Below are 17297 nucleotides of genomic sequence, written 5' to 3'. Positions count from 1 at the left end.
CTTCTTGGTTAGGTAACCAAAACTCGCCCAACCCTATTTTATTGGTAACTTTCATCCACCAGGTCCACCGTCATCTTCTTTATCCCCTTTTCCTTCTCGCGAATCTCCACTACTCCCATCACCAGAACACTTTATATATTGCCATCACCACAACTACAGTTTGTATTGTTTAAAGGCATGATATAATGATCTAATAAATGGTTGTGTACTCATTACAAAAAGAAAGAGAACTATGATTAACCGTATAATCAGTAATATTTTTTTATTTTTTATTGGAATTTTGTACTAATGTGAATCATGAGATGAACTGAAATTGAGACGGAAGAAGAACATGTAATTTTCATGAGCACCGGGAATTTCATGGACATTTCGATTAGGTTTTATCGTACCCAATTATCCACATGTTTAATAAGAGATTACGTAGCAAGGTCCACAATTCAATTTTTAAACCGATTAAAACAGTGATTTCACAATGAAATTCCATCCTGATCAATTTGGTGGAATTGATGGTGGTGGTGGTGAGAATCTACGTTAATTATGGAAGATAATTGGGTGAGTTTTTTTTACGCAATTTAAAAGGAGTTTTATATAATCTGATTGGTGTGGCTGGGATGAAAATTAGGAAAAACAGGGATAAGAAATAGGTAAAACCTAATTATATTACATATTCTTACGTAACAACGAAAATAAAAAGTGTTTAATCATACCATATAATTTATATAATTTATGATATGAGTTTTATAAATTTTATATTTATGATCTATAATACAAAATAGGATGGATTTTTGAGCCTTGAACGGATGGATAACATTTTAAGAGATAAACATGTGATCCGACCACCCTAATCTCATCCTAGCCAAAGACATTTAGCGCTGTGGTGTTTGTAACCTCCTTCTAGCCCTCTTAATTACTTCCTCTTCAATTAAACGTTACAACCATTAAATAATAGCATTACAACAAATACAATTAAACAAAGTTATAAATGCTACAATTACTACCAGCCATGTCTTCAAAAAAAATTTTATTGTCAATCTTCGACAATCTGCAAAACACAAACAATGTATTCTTTTTAAAAGTAATAGGAATAATTTTCATTCTACTCCTGTACAGGGGGTGAAAATTCAAAAATACACTAGATGACCGCTGCCACGGTGGGAAGGCCGACCGAAAAACTGTCGCAAAACTAATTTGTGTACTCACAATTTAGTTCCGCCATAATGACACGGAGTCGGGTTGTAAATTTGCAAAGCGAAATTGTAAAGCAAAGAGATGTTCAAACAAAGACATCATATTTCTCTGTAAAGAGATGTAAAGCAGTTTCTAAAATTGTATACAGTTGAAAAGCTAAATTGAATTCAGTTGAAAATTGTTCATAGATGTATAATACAATTCTGGCAGAAACTTGACCGAAAACATGACTCGCAACGCATACATCCCTTTGCGATTCTTCAAATATAATTGATACCCACTCTATGATTCAATGAAACTTTAAGTTCCACACTTCAATCTCCGACACCCAGTATACAGAACTAGTAGCACTGGCTTGCTATTTCTCCTCCCTTTTGCACAGTTTTACTACATGGCTGGTTCAGGAATTCGGTCAAACACCTGCTAAGCATGCCCAAAATGAAATTTGATGAGTTAGCCTGATTTCTAGATCCTAAACACAACTCCATCCCTGCATATTATTCCTACCAAACCCAATCTAATTCTACCAAAATAGGATTCACATCAAAAGAATATGCCAAAATCTTCATATGCTTGAAAGTCGGGACATATCTAAAAGCAACAAAAATGGTTTCTAATGTAAGAATATCAAGGCTCAAAAAGAACTTAATACATTTCAGAGTACTCATCTACTGCTTAAGATGAGGCACCACTACGAAGAACTTGTGATTTCTTTGACTTCCTTGGAGCCAACTGAGTGTCAGCCCGCAACAAAATGAATTAACGTCAGCAAGTAGTGATACAACAAGTATAACTAGGATTCTATTAAATGAAACAACTGTAATTCTATTAATAATCCAATGACCCTCACCTCTTTCTTCACTGCTTCTTCCTTCTCTGATAAGGTCAACTCGACGTGACGAGATGATATGTAAGCTGAGTCAAAGATGCACATTGCAGCCATCTTAAATTAAAAATCCAACAATCCAGAAAGAGAGAAACATCACATGTTTAAAAGAAGACTTACGGTTGATTCTTCCGTGAGCATGGTATGTCCTACGCCTCTGCTTCTGAGCTTGGTTGACTTGGATATGAGAAATGTAAAGTGAATCCACATCCAAACCTTTTACCTGCATCATGTAATAAGCATCAATTTAGATCATTGAACTCTAACTTGATAAAGTAAAAATACAATAGAGATGAGAGGCCTACATCAGCATTTGCTCTCAGCATTTTTAAGCAGATCAAGGATGAACTTGGCGGACTTAGCGGGCCAACGTCCTTCTCCATTTGAGTGACGGTTCTTGGCTTGAGCAGTCCTACCAACACCACCACAAAAACGTCTGAAGGGAATGGCTTACTTGTGAGCTAAGAAATCCTCCCAATACCTCTTGGCTTTGACCAAAGGCATCTTCCTTAAAGAGAACGTTGTTTCCCTAGTGTTCTGGGAAGCAACATACAAAAGAAATATGAGCTATTGAAAAATATTTAAATACAAAACGAAGTGAACAAAACTCTTAACAACTCACAAATTCTATAAGAAAATCAAACATATCTCATATAGTGAAGGCATATTATTAGAAAAACTACTAGTATGCAAAGCATTTCTACTCGTGAAATTTATTGACAATCAGATATAGCTCAAAAGCAGGCTTAATCATTTGAACAACTAGAGTAGCAAGGAGTAAAAACAATTCAAATCTAGAAGAGTGATAGAAAAACTAAACAATAGTGCAGTTAATAAACGTTTTCATTCGCCTCGGGTTAATTAGGCTAATAACAAACCAGTCAATATCATGTTACACAATAGATATTTAATCAATTAGAGTGGAGCAGAAAATCTATGTATCAAATTGCACAAAATTGAAATGAGCATATTATCTTAAGAGTCCACTATCCAAAGGGTGATAGGAAAATCCTCCATTAATAAACCAGTGTATTAACTCTTACTGATTGTGGCGAGAAAGCATTACAGCAAAGAGTCAAATTCTCTCCGATAACAAATACGTAGTATCCATCTTTATCAACATTCCTCCAAGGTGGAGATCCATTCCGGATCTGTGATTTGTAATACAGAGAAGCACCAGTACTTTTGGAGCCAACCCCGATCATAAACTCTTGCCCACAATATATTGCAGGCAGTACCTAAATGAAATAAAACAGTAGTCATCAGTATAATAAAAAAATCACAACTCCTTATCAAGATAAATCAAGGTATCGAACTATAAACTCAGTCATCAACCAAAACAACAAAATCCTGAAATAAGCTGAGTTGTTCAGTCAAACATGAACAAGAACTTGATCATTTGGAAAAATTGTCAAATTCCAATCACCCATAAACAAATAAGATCTTAATTTTATAAAACATAGATTTTTAATCCCCAATTTAAGGTTTCATTTACAAACAAACAATCAAATTAAAAGATTCAACAACAAAAAAGTAGATAATCATAATACCTGTAGAAATTTGCATATATAACACATGAATTCTTACAAAATGATATTGAAAAAAACAATCTGAGAAAATAATTGAAATTAAAAATCAAAAATGAAAATTATACCTTCCGAGGAGGTACATGAGGAGGAATATAAATTAGGGTTTCTTGTTCAATGACTCTTATCCATTACATGAATCTCCATCGACTGAAATTCGGACATGAAAACGCTATCCAAGCAAACATCGTTGAATCAGCATCACTGAATTCGAGAACCCATTAACCCCTGTTCAAACATTCATCTAAACCTCTTCATCTTCTTCATCAACTGAGGACATCACCATCAATTTCTTTTCTGGTTTATTCTTCCAAATCAAGTGATTTAAACACAAATCCATTCTCCGTCTGTAGCCGATCTCTCTTCTTCATCTTCTCGATTTCTCTCTCTGAATGCTCTCGTTTTCTCCATTAACAGCGCCTCCCCTTTTTCTCTCGATTTCAATTCAATTTCAAACCCTACCACATACCAAAACACTCTCCATTCATCATATTTAACTGCTGCAACATCCAGCTCAGGTAAAACCAATCTTTTCTTTGCGTTCTCAAACGCGAAATCATCTTCTCAAACTCGAACCAAAATCACCAGAAGTTCAGAGAGGAGAAATCGAGAGGAGGAGGAAGAACAAGAAAGAAAGAAAGAAAGAAACAGATTGAAATTTTTGGAGGTGGCCGAGATTCGACCTCACGACATCTAACTCAATACCGTGTTTTTGTTTTTCTCATTTTACAAAACTGTTATTCACGTCTGTTTAAAGAAGGGAAAAAATCAAGGAGGGGCAGGGAGGTCCTTTCATTATTGAACCAAATCCAATTTTTTCTGTGAAATTGGAAAAAAATGTCACGCTTCACATTAACACAAAGTCACCATATATAGAGTCCTCCCTCGCTTCGTTCGGTTGGCCTAAAAATGGTTTAAAACTTTTCAATTTTACTCATTGAACAAATGGAACAATCGAATAAGGTGAGGAAAGTTATGTGGAGTGCAATAACTGGGGAGTTGCAATATGTAAAACCCAAAAAAATGGCAATCGAGTAAGCCAACCTTCATCAACCTGCAAAACACAAATAACATTAGAGTTTCCATATATAAAACCCAAAGAACAAATAACTTTAGAAAAATATGTAAAGAAAACGTTGCAAAAATATCTTTGGGAATAAAAATCTGTTTACAGACTATTTCAAGGAAACATTGCAGTTGGAAAGAGGAAGAATAGATATCTTCGTGTGGCGGGTTATGGACAAACGAGATACTTTTACATTTTTGAAACAGATGGAAGATTGTTTTGTTAGAATATTCAAAAAAAAATTCAAAAACTTTTACATTTTTTGAAACCACTTTCTCATGCTGCTTGATGAACATTGTTTTGTTAGAGTAATAAGAATAAGAACAGTTCTCCAAGGGAAGAAAGACCGAAAAGGAAACATTATTAAAAAGAGGAATGTATTACTACTCATCCGTAATGAAATTTCTAGTCAGCCGTGCATAATAAATGGGCTAATAATTAGTTGGACATGCACGTCTAAATAAGGATTAAATCTCACAATTTGTTTCTTTTATCTAATTTCTGCGAAGAAATTCTTCGTCTGTTTCATCTCGGGAAACGTTACAAAGTGGTCAATCATAAATGAGGCTAATATTTACTTCCCTAATTAAAGCTCTATGAATAAAAATACTTACCTAAATTTTTCTCCCTTGAAACTTTCATTCCTATATTTACTTCCCTAATTATTCTCCCGCCACCATGAATACCCATAAATAATATAAAAAATCCATACCATGCAAAGAGACGGATGCTCCTATATTTACCCATAATAGGCCATTCCAAAAACAAGAAAAAAAAAACGTCCAAAAAAGTTAAAAGTTACACTTATTACAATTGTTCAATGAGCGTGTATGAATAAAGGAATGTATTTCTTCAATCACACCCATCCACTTATTCTCGACTAAAAATTCAGGTAAGAAACCGCGTCGACGACAAAAATACAACGTTGAGTATGCAATGAACAATGAGGCATACAAACACTTGGAGTCTGTGAACAGAGATGAGGCAAAACGAATGATTCTCCTCCCAGAATTTAGACCAGGATACCCATTGGGGAGGTCTAAGTCTAAAGCCGACAAGGGGATAACACAACTTATCGAGACCGCTGAAGAACGCCGTGAGGAATTGAGACAACGATGTCGAAGAGAAAATATTGATGTTCCTTTAAGGAGGAAAATGAAGGAGAAGCCATGCTTCATGTATCACTTGCACGCGGAACTACTGATGATTCGGGAAGAGAATGAGAGGATGGATTTGAGGTTGCGACGAAACTATGCGATGGAAAGGACATGGGATATTACCGGAATGGAATCACCAGAGCATATGGATGATGAACACGGGACAATATTCTTTGAGATCGAGGATGTAATTATATTTATTGTATCAGATGAGGATTCCGCGTAATGATTTGATCAAAGATCTCCAATCTTTGGGGATCGTAAAAAAAATTATCTAATCCCAAAATAAGACGATATTTACGTGATTTTCAATCAAAAAATCTCATTTAATTAAGTTTTTTTTTAGAAAATATAAATTTAAAAAAAAAATCAGTTGGAAGTGTAATCGATTTTTTAATTATTCTAACGAAAAATATTTAAAGTTTTCATAACGTCGAGTTCTTACGAGTCGAATTAAGTCTAATGATGATGTGTGGTAATTATTAAAATTATTATGATAAAAAATTATACCTTCACATGACAATTTCTAGTATAAAATAAAAGAGAATAATAAATGGTTTAAAAATTTTGTAAGTCTTCCAAATTCTTACATAGTTTGCATGACTTTCAACAAGGCAATAAATATACAAAAATCATTCAAAGTCTTGAAAATAGGTAAGTATGCAAAGTCTTTAAATTTTCAAGTCTACATCTAGTAACTAAAATTTTAGAATATTTTTTTACAATATATAACCAGTAATGAAACTTCGAAAGCGATTTTAAAAATATACAACCAATAACACAATACTTTGCAATCCATAATTTTTTTGGAAATCATTAAACGTATTGGTTAAACCCCCGTAAAATAAAAGAAACTAATCAGTATTAAAGAAGGAAACCAAATTTCACAAAAGAATGGAGTAAGAATAGCATAACAACAAAGTTTTACAAACATGGATAGTAATTACCATACAAAATCATATAACATAGCAACATCTAAGAATTCATAACAAAAATCAATGAAGAGAATGTGTAAAAAAACCTAACAAATCTTCTTAGATTAAAACCTAAAGCAATAAGTCACAAATATGAGTCACCCACGAAATTATCAATTACAATACTAACAATTGTGCATACCATGTAAGAAATAGGAAACCAACTGTTAAAGCACTGCTCGGTCGAACAGGCAAGTTTTGCAATCTCAAGCTTGTTGTCAATGTTAGATGCACAAAACTATATCTTAATTTCTAGTCTACAAAAGTCAAGTCTCAGACTAGGATTAAAGTATGGTAGTTGATTATCATACATCACTGAATAACCCTCAAAGATTGAAGACTAAAGATCAAACAAAGGCATTTGGAGAACTTCATCGACAAAGAGGTATGTGAATCAATTCAGATTGGGAATGATTAACTACTGCTGATAATTAGGTCAAGGGAATGGAGGAATTGATGGAGACTTGGAAGATGGTGGAAACTGTAATTGTTGATAGATGGGATTGGTTTGTCGCAGGAAATAGGTTTGAGCTGAACTGCAATGCAAGTGATGCTGATGGATTAGGTGGTTATGACGCTGTAGGATAATTATGAAAAGTGATGTTGCTGTTGAACTGAAATGTGAATTGCGACCTGGACAACAGGTATAGATGCATACAATGGATGGGTACTGATGGCTGATGTAATGGAGATGGTAGTGCTCAATTTAGGCGTGCAACTGGTAACTGGAAGTTGAATGAAGTGCAATTTCATTTGCAAGTAAGAGAACAAGGGTCGAATCTGCAGGTGATAATGAAATTATGGTTGTGTTTGAAACTTATTTGCGGGGTTGAGTTAGGTTACAGAGAAATAGCTCGATAACTTGGTGGTGCATGGAATTGATGAATGCAGGTGGTGGTAGCTGAGATGATGCTCTTGCTTTGGGTTTTGGTGGAGCTAAAAGAAATGGTTGCCTGTGTTATGAACTTTGTAGGAATGAGTTGAAGAAGTTTCTGCTGAGCCTTTGGGTGCAGTTGCAATTATGGAGCTGGTATTGATGGTCTGAGAAGCCACAGATGGTGGTATGAATGAATTGTGTGTTAGATAAATGTATGTTAAGTTTGCCGAAGAGAAGAAGTTTAAATAGGACGGAATTTGGTATGGGATCGGTCTATACTGAGTAAACCCTGTCTGAAATTTGCTTAGGTGAGTTGACTCACCGATCCGATCCAGCTCGCTGACTAAGATCCAATCAGACGGAGTTATATCAACTGACTCGGCTAACTCATATTTTCTTCTCAGTTCTATCTGCCTTGAATCCGTTGACTGTTATTGACCGTCAGAAGTAATGGTTGACCTTGAAATATTATGTTAGTCAGTGACAGAATCTCAGGTGACCAGCAACAGAATTTAGGTGATCGACGGTGAATCATACGATTGATTTTCGGTGATGATTCAGCATACCCGGCGACCACTTTTGACCCAGAATTTCCATAAAAGATGTTTAATTCATGAGATTGGTGGACTAACATGGAGTTTTGAAGATTGTAAAGGCTTTACCTAATTTGGAAAGAGTATCCTTTATGGAAATTGAAAAACATATAAAAAAGAAGAGTTTTCTCTTGGGTTCTATTTTTTTTTTTAATCTTTGATTCTATTGTTGTTCTAGGGTTTAGAAACATGAAAAACTTTCTTTTTCTTCTTGTTATGAACTCCATGATTAGCTATATTTTATTACTGGTTATGGATTAGTTTGATTTCACAATATATGTTTATTTTGATTGATACATTAGTTTCATCTCATAATAATCGATCATGATTTAATATTAACATCTCCATATATGATTGAGTGTTTGTTTTTTCAAGTTGCAAATTGGGAGAGAGAACATTCATATCTCTTGCTATATTAGAGTTTGTTATACGTAAAAGTGATGAACTCATGATTGCAAGTAGCATAGATATGATTATAGCTTGTAGTGATATATCCTTGTAATCATATGTGAACCATGAATTTTGTTAAATCGGATTAGTGCACTTTCCACGTTCGATTGCATTGATTAGCCTTACTTCCACGTTAAGTTGTTTCCTTGGTAGAATTCATATTTGCATCTTTTAATGTGTTTTTTGATGACAAGAGAAAATTAGCAGAATATTCTTGCGATCAAGGTATCCTAGGGATTTTGATAATTAGAGATTAAATATCAATTATAATTATTATGACAAGAACATGTTTATGAATGAAAACAGAATCCTTGACCAATATATTTACATCTCTGATTTGCTTGTCTACTTTTGGTTGTTTGCTTTTATTTTAGATTACTTTTATTAAAATTAGAAAACCCCCCTTATTACTTACAAGAAACCGAAACAAACGACAATCCTTGTCTTCTCTGTGGGAAGGATCCTTTCTTTCCCTAGCTTCATTATATATTTTGAGTAGTAAGGAAGTGTAATTATTTTTGATGTATTACGACAGCGATCAAACAACTCAATGATTTATTTGATAACCGAAAAGATAATATCAAAGTCTTTCAAAATATTACACAAATCCAAGCCTAGACAAGAGGAGCATAAATAATATCGACCACACGCATACCAAGAGAACACAACATTGTCCATAAACATAGGTGTACATCGTATTGAATCCAGACAGAAATCAAGAATATCCTCGATATCACGTAAACTGAAATACAACTCGAAGTTGGAACCAAATCCAGAATTGTATGCCCACTTGAAGAGCACTAACACCATGGAATGCAAATAAAGAAGTGGAAATGGACCATGTCCTTTTGGAAAAAAACCGACAGAAGGTATTAATGGTCTTCCCTCCTCTTATGAATAACCACTTACACCAGTGATGAAAAATGATAGACCATCACCTTTAATAGGCGTAGTTCCCAGCCAGGTTGGTTTTCCCTTTTTATACCAAGTGTTAGAGCAACGCTTGGTCAAACTCGCAAATTTTGTTATTTAAAGCTTGTTTCTAATATTAGATACATAAAAGTATATCTTGATTTCTAGTCTTCTAAGGTCAAGTCTTGAAATAGGATTAGATTATGGTAGTTGAGTAGCATACATCATTGTATAACCCTCAAAGATTAAAGACTAGAGATCAAACGAAGACATTTGTGGAACTTCATTGACAAAGAGGTATGTGAAGACTGAACCATCTTATTTACCCAAAACATTTACCATTCTATTTTATGAGATTATATCGTATGATTTTAGTAGTTTTAATACCGCAAAGAAGAAATTTCGATTCAATCTTGTCTTGATAAATCTCTCGAAATATGATTCAAGTAATGGATGTTCATAGATCCTTATCAATCTTGACTAAGAAAATTTTATTGTTCATGAACTATTTTTGTTTCATGCTGATCCTTTGAAAATTAACCAAGCAATGGTATTTATTACCTATTGTAGCGATTGGGAATGTTTCAAATTATTCAAAAAGAGTTTTCAGAACTTCTAAAATTATGGACACATGATAGGTAAGTATACCTAGGACGCGTACCCTAGTGATCTGAGTTTTGGAATAGGGTAGGTACGCATACCTAATACCCGTACCCTAAGGTTTGAAGTTAGTGAATGAGAGGGAGGTACAATACCCAGTAAGTGTACCCCGAGGATCTGAGTTCCTGAATGGCTAAGGGTACAAATACCCGATACCCGTACTCCAATAACATGAGTTCACAGACTGGTCTATAGGTATGCGTACCTCGACACATACCTACACAGTATCAAATTAAGCAAATGCTCATATACTATTTTCACAAATATGTTTGGTGTTAGAGAATTGCTCGGTTGAACCCACCAAGCGTTGGTATATCAAGATTGGTTGCATATTTTAGTATCAAAACTCAAGAGTCGGTTGATTAGATCATTAGAGTAAATTTTGTTAGGTTAGACTAGGAAGTCTAGAAATATTAAGACATACAAGTATTACTCTGAAGACACGAAGATTTTGAAGACGTACCGACATCAGCGAAACATCATCCTTCTACTTGAGGTTGGTAATACAAGACTTGACTTGTTTCTATTTTGTATCGTTTTTTTTTCAAGTCGTTTAGATTGAAAACATAACATGCAAAGTTATATACATGGAAATCTAGTATTAGAGACTTGATCATCTTATTATGATCAAAGTGTCAAAGAAGGATATACAAGTTGTTTTATAACTTAGGTATATTGAGTTACAGAGTATAACGCTTATCTTTTGAACTTCGTAATTGCCACATATACATAATTTTTGTAACTAGTTTACTAGATTGTTTAATGAAATAAGGTTTGATTATGCCTAGAAAACTATGTTCGATTACATGAATTTAAGGAAGTAACTAGACTTACGAACTTGTATCGTAGTTGAAAGAAATCAAGGATTGGTGGTCCGATTTTCATTGAAGATCTAAGGAAGGACCGATTCCCTACTTATATTGGGAACCATGCCTGCTAGAACCGATCCTTACCTATGTTGGGAGTCAAGATAGTACCGATCCTAACCTATATAAGAATTAAGGTAAAACCAATTCTTACCTACATTTGAAGTCATGGTAGAACCCATCCCACATGCAAAACTAATTTCTCTAGTCATGTACACTTTAGGGTTTGTGTAATTTTGAAAATTGGGTTTGTAAAATAAGAAAGTTCAAGATGTCGACATAATGAGTAATTTGAACATGTGCACAAAACTTATATTTTATTGTTCAAAAATATTCCTTCATACTCAAGGTGAGTTTTCAAACCGAAATATTTGAGAATCTTTTTGTTAAGATTTTCTTATGTATATGTTTTGTTTTTCCAGCAAGCAAAGCATATCTCTGGAAGATATATAAGTTAAGTATCTTGTATGCTAGCTATAATGAGTTGTATCCAAGAGGGGTTCGGTTATATAGTTGGATATTTGTTGGAATTAGATAAAACTCAATTTAGTGCTTTAGTACATATATTGAGAATATTTTTGGTTATAGAAATTCGTTGGTGTCCAAACTACCTTGGTCTATAAATAGTGATGTTTGTTCTTCTTACAAACTTATCCTGAGGCAGGCACTTCATTTTGTAGTCACTGGTGTAACTGACTAATAATACTACTTGTAATATTATCTTGGAGAGGAGAGTAACCTAATTATCTCTTACGTTCGGTAGTTTAAAGACTTCTTTGTGATCAAGAAGGGTCTACTAGTACCATTGGTAAGAAACTAGAATTGTATTGTTATTTTAATTTTCGATTATTGATTTTATTGACTAACAGTTGTTAACTCTTAACTGCACCTAGTTTGATTATTCTTGAGAGACTTCTCTTCTGACACAAGGTTAAATAAACTAGATCAAGAGATTAACAGTAGTTCAGATCTATCTTTAGGTTTGACGTTGACTTGTGATCATCCATTTTCACAGAATCCGTTTTATACGTGATCAATCATAAATTACAATTAAGTTTGTTTGTGCAGGCACATAAGAAGATATTGAAGATTTGAAGACAAGAACGATTCTTATTGGTTTCGTATCTTTGTGATTTTCTTCGCACAAACTGGATCCAGCTGGAATATGACATGACGTCACTCAAACTAGATCGAGAAATTGGGTAGTTCATATATGTCTTTAAATATGGCGTTGATTTGTGATCATCAATTGTTAACAGACTCTGTTTTGTGCGTGATCGGTCATAAGTTGGAATCAAGTTTAGTTGTGCAGGTACAAAATAAGACATTGAAGATTTGAAGACAAGCATGTTTCTTATTAGTTTTGTATCTTTTTGATTTGATTTGATCTAAACTGGAATCAGCCGATATCTCGTTTATCTTTCATAGACGATTGATTAACTAGTCGTAGTAGATCGACAAGCTATCATTTGGTAGTACTCTTCAGTATCCGAATATGATAGCTTGTAAATCTAGATCTGATTATTTCAGTAATTCGGATATTAATTGATCTAAACTGGAAAAGGGAGTTATTTTAGTTTAAAGGGAAGAGCCTTTGTCGTACTCAACAAAACCTCTAATTAACTTCTTGAGATTTAAGAGCGGTTACCAGACATATTAGTCCTTTACTATTTGAAAGACTGTCCAAAGTAGATGAGTGCTTGAAGTCTTCACAATGCATAATGCAACTTAAGATAGTGAAATCTATCTTAGGATTCACGTGCGTTGCCCATATTGGTTGTAGGCGTAAGAATACCGAGGAAACTAGGTAAATAGGTTAGATTGCTTAGTCTCAACTGTACAAAATTGGTAGCGTTATTTGTATAACGACTTAATTATGAGAGTATTCAAAACTGGACTAGGTCCCGGGGTTTTTATGAATTCGTTGTTTACTCGTTAACAAAATCTTGTCTTGTCTTTACATTTACTTTCCGCAACCATATTTATCATTTTAGTTATAACTGAGAGTAAATACAATATACGTTAATCCAAACACTTGGGTTGATCCCTTTAATTTAAGGTTCGATTTCGAACTTGTACTATACCCTCAAGCTCGTCAACCCAATTTGACCGGTCAAGAGACGATTTAGCCACTAATGACTCGACTAAATAGATATGAATACTAATTACTAGAAATTAATCAAACAATAGCTTGGTCATGAAACTAGCACCATTGGATATATCTCGAAAAGTTATGCAAAATGGGCTTTTTGAACGCGTCATTCAGATATTAGACAATGAAGAAATCACCCAATCAACATGAAGGGTAAAATGGTCATTTGACATATGACGTTATTAAGGAATCCAAGAAATCTACTCAAGGAAACCCAGTTGGATGCATATAACCAAAAGGTGAGTGTTTTCATCTGACCCATTGGTTTTGGATAAAACCATTGAGTCGAGAAGAATTCGACTCATTCATTCTCTTTTCTTTTATTCTTTCTTTCCTTTCTTATTTCTCTGGCGATTTATAGAGAAGAGTTATTGTCGAGAATTTTCTACAAAAAATATTAGTGGAATTAGTGGAGCAGGAAGGTGTTGGGAAGATTATAGATTTGAATCAGTTAGGGTTTCGTGTTTTTTGAAGATGAATGAGTTAGTGAAGTTACTAGATGAATTTGATTGAGGATTTGTGTGAAGTTAAGGACAAAATCAAGTGATTATTGATGTACTTTCTCTATTCAGAGATAAGAGGAGGAATTAATAATCTATTCTCAATTTACAAAGGAGAAACCAAAAATTAGGTTCTGTTTTAGGTTGAAATCAAGAAGATAACTGAGAAATTGTTTGTCTGTGGTGTAAACTGAAGAATTAAACAGAAAACTGAGATGGGCTTGGAATAAAGTTTTAGATGTAAATGAAATGGTAATTGAGGTGTTGAACTAAGGTTACAGGTATGGAGATAGTGATGCTATTAAATTTGGTGGTTGGTGTCGTAAACAAGTGTTGTAGTGGGATAACGTAGCTGAGGGTTGATAGTGGTATGAACTAGAGCTATAAATGCAGTGTAGGTTTGTGTTGAATTCAAAGAAATTGGATAATGAGAAATGATGAGGAAAGATAGATTGAGTCAGGTTGTGTGAGTTTACAGTGGAATATTTGTTCAATTGATGATGGTGTTGAACTGAACTTGGTTGGTTAGTTATACTAGATTGAGTTACAGCTGTAGTTATACGAGAAGTTACGGGTGACGGGAAGTGTAATGGTGATGTTCTCAACACCAACTGTGGTGATACTAATGTTGTGTACCACGGGTTCTTTCATGAATGAATAAAAATGATATTGGTGTTATAATTACCAGTAAAGCATACATATTTCATAGCATAAAATTTAAAGAAAAGATCATTACATTGCGAACATGGTTCTTAATAATAGTGACCAAAATCAGCATAAGTACTTTCTTCCAAGACATGATAGAAACCATGAAGCTCAAACTTCTTGCCATGGATATCCTCATAATCGGCTCCGACCATCTCCAACTGAAAAAACAAATCAATTATAAGTTAGTATTATTGATGGACGAATTATTGAGAAACTTACTCTTTCAGCAGTGGCATGCTGGGGTTGTTTTCCTTTACGGCTTTCATTTCCTCTTTTGAAAGCTTCCAGTTGTGGAAAGAGCTTCTCGAATCTTTTTATGAGTGTCAACGATCTTCCATTATGATTTATGTCTAGTGCCACAAAAACAATACGCACACAGTTCAAAATGAATCGGAGGTTTCATCTCTGTAAATGTTTACATCTTCGTAATGCTTTGCTACCGTCATCCACGCTCCAACAATTGCTACATCCTCTTAAGTAGCCTAGCGAGTAACCATGTTTCTTCTTTTTTGTTGCAACAAGTTTTATGCAAAAGAAGAAATTTAAGAGTTTTTGCACAATTTCTTTGTTGGAGAAGGGTCATTTATAGAAAAGAATGACCCAACGACTAGTTTTTTGAAAAAAGTAGTCGTTCCTCGAAAAATTCAATGCAATCCAAGATCTACGACCATGATAGATAGAAGAGGCCAGGCTGTATAAACACAATCGGCTGGGTTTTAACCATTACTAAGCCGTAAATTTGAACTTTTCTTGTCAATTCATATGCAATCCCAGATTTACGGCCAGGATACATGGAAGGACCAGGCCGTATAAAGACAATCGACTGGGTTTTAACCTTTACCAACATGTAAATATAAAATTTCCCTGCCGATTCATATTTATGACTGGGTAAGGGTTAATACCCAGTCGATTGTATTTTTACGGCATGGTATCTTTCAAGTTTCCTGGCTGTAAACAAAGAAATTGTGCAAAAACTCTGAAACTCTCAAATTGTTGTAACAAAAAAGAAGAAACATGGTTACTCACTATATTACCAAAGAAGATGTTGCAATCGTTAGAGCGTTGCTCACGGACAGAAAGCATGACGATGATTAAGAAATTAACGTAGATTAAAGTAATGATTCTCAATTGAACTATGTATTTATCGTCTTTGTGGCCATATATTTTAATCAAAATGGAAGATCAATGAACCAAATAAAGGACAGGTTCGAGAAGATCTACCTAGAAATGGAAATTTTAAGGGGGCAATTGGAATGGGTGAAGGCGAAGAGTCCTGAAATGTTCTTTTTCGGAAGAGTGAATATGTGCAAAATCTATTCATCAAGTAAGTTTTAAAGAATATACTAACTTAACATTGATTTGTTTTTTTTAGTAAGTGTCGGATCTTTCCCGATACCAAGCTATTCATCACAAAGAATTTGAACATAAGTAATGCTATTGGATCACTAAAGAGTTTCTTCAGTATTTCAACAAAGCTTGACTATTTAAATGTAATACTCTAAGTTTTCTTTTTCACATTTAGGTATAATGGGGCATGACACTGCTTAATTATGTAATGAATTATGAATTGATGAATGAAAGTGAAAAAGTTGATGAATAACGAAAACACATCTCAGAAATACTACATTTATGATAGGTAAACCAACCGTAATTCTGGAAATCAAATGTAACGACCAGAATAACCTGCCGTAACTTGTTATTTCCCAGCCGAAACATCAAATTCCAAGCCGTAACTTCCACTGAAAAACAAGTTACGTCTAGGAAAGGCCAAGGACCCAGACGTGGTCTTGCTTACGGTTTGGTCATGGTCTATTATTCAAACCGTAAATCTGATAATTTCAGTTTTCTTCCATTTAGGTCAAAACGGCTAGGTCCTTGCTGCAGAAAACCTAGCCGAAAGTATTTATAAATTTCCAAAGCTCTTCATTTTTTCCGTTTTAGAAATTGAACAAACATAAAACACAAAACACCAAATTGGTTTTTCATTGATTGAATCGAAAAACCATAATCTTTTGTAAAATTGGTAGAATAGATCATAACATTTCAATTAAACGCTTAAAAGTATATGGTAAAATCATAGGTAGTATTTTCCAAGATTCGGTAGCAATCATCTTGCTCAAACTCTTTCCCATGGACTGCCTTATATCCGTGTCGATCCCTCAACCACTGAAAAACAAATCAGTTATATTGGATAGTGTTATTCAAAACTATTTCTAATGAAACAACTTAATAAAAAATTACTCTTATAGCACCCGACATAGTAGGATTGACTTCCTTTACCGCTTTCAGTTCCTTTTTGAAAGTTTTGCATTCTTCGAAGAGTTTCTCGAATCTTTCCTAACAATTGTCGAAGTTCTTCCATTATGATTTTCATTTAGTGCCACAAAAACTATGAATATATAGTTCGAAACAGATAGGGAGGTTTGATATATGTCAATGTATAGATCTTCATCATGTTGTCTGACCATGACCCATGGTGACAATAGAAGAATCTTCAAGAATAAGGGTAAGGGATCACAAAAATAAGGGTGAGGAAGAGATGATAAAAATGTCTCCTTTTTATAGAGTTTAATGACCTAACATCTAATTTTTCGAAAAACTAACCGTTAGAAGCATAACCATATTGGTCCAAGTAAAATAAAATAAACTAACCGGTTGAGAGTCATAACCTTAGACCGGTTGAGTATCCCAGCCGTATCTATCCTTTACGGCTAGGTTAATA

At 34.2% G+C, this 17297-nt stretch overlaps 1 protein-coding gene across 7 annotated transcripts; it reads right to left on the bottom strand.

Annotated features, from left to right (window-relative positions):
* Window positions 1-1270: 1270 nt before the first annotated feature.
* Window positions 1271-5291, bottom strand: LOC113287896 (60S ribosomal protein L17-2-like). Of its 7 annotated transcripts, none has more exons than XR_003330385.1 (7): window positions 4653-5276; window positions 3729-4563; window positions 3118-3312; window positions 2380-2611; window positions 2195-2297; window positions 2039-2103; window positions 1271-1608 (listed from the first exon to the last, which is right to left on the bottom strand). XR_003330385.1 is itself a non-coding variant. In XM_026536769.1 (6 exons), the coding sequence occupies exons 3-6, from the start codon at window positions 2455-2457 to the stop codon at window positions 1864-1866; spliced, it is 303 nt and encodes a 100-aa protein (XP_026392554.1). In that variant the 5' UTR covers window positions 2458-2611; window positions 3118-3312; window positions 3729-5291; the 3' UTR covers window positions 1271-1863. The 7 variants fall into 7 exon arrangements, 1 of the variants encoding a protein (XP_026392554.1); XR_003330388.1 differs by adding an exon at window positions 1841-1920 and having other exon boundaries at window positions 1271-1611; window positions 3729-5275; XR_003330387.1 differs by adding an exon at window positions 1841-1920 and having other exon boundaries at window positions 3729-5275.
* Between the last annotated feature and the right edge of the window lie 12006 nt (window positions 5292-17297).

Source organism: Papaver somniferum, chromosome 6, assembly GCF_003573695.1.
Source record: "Papaver somniferum cultivar HN1 chromosome 6, ASM357369v1, whole genome shotgun sequence".
Lineage (NCBI taxonomy): Eukaryota > Viridiplantae > Streptophyta > Magnoliopsida > Ranunculales > Papaveraceae > Papaver > Papaver somniferum.
This window is presented reverse-complemented; position numbering and strand designations above follow the sequence as displayed.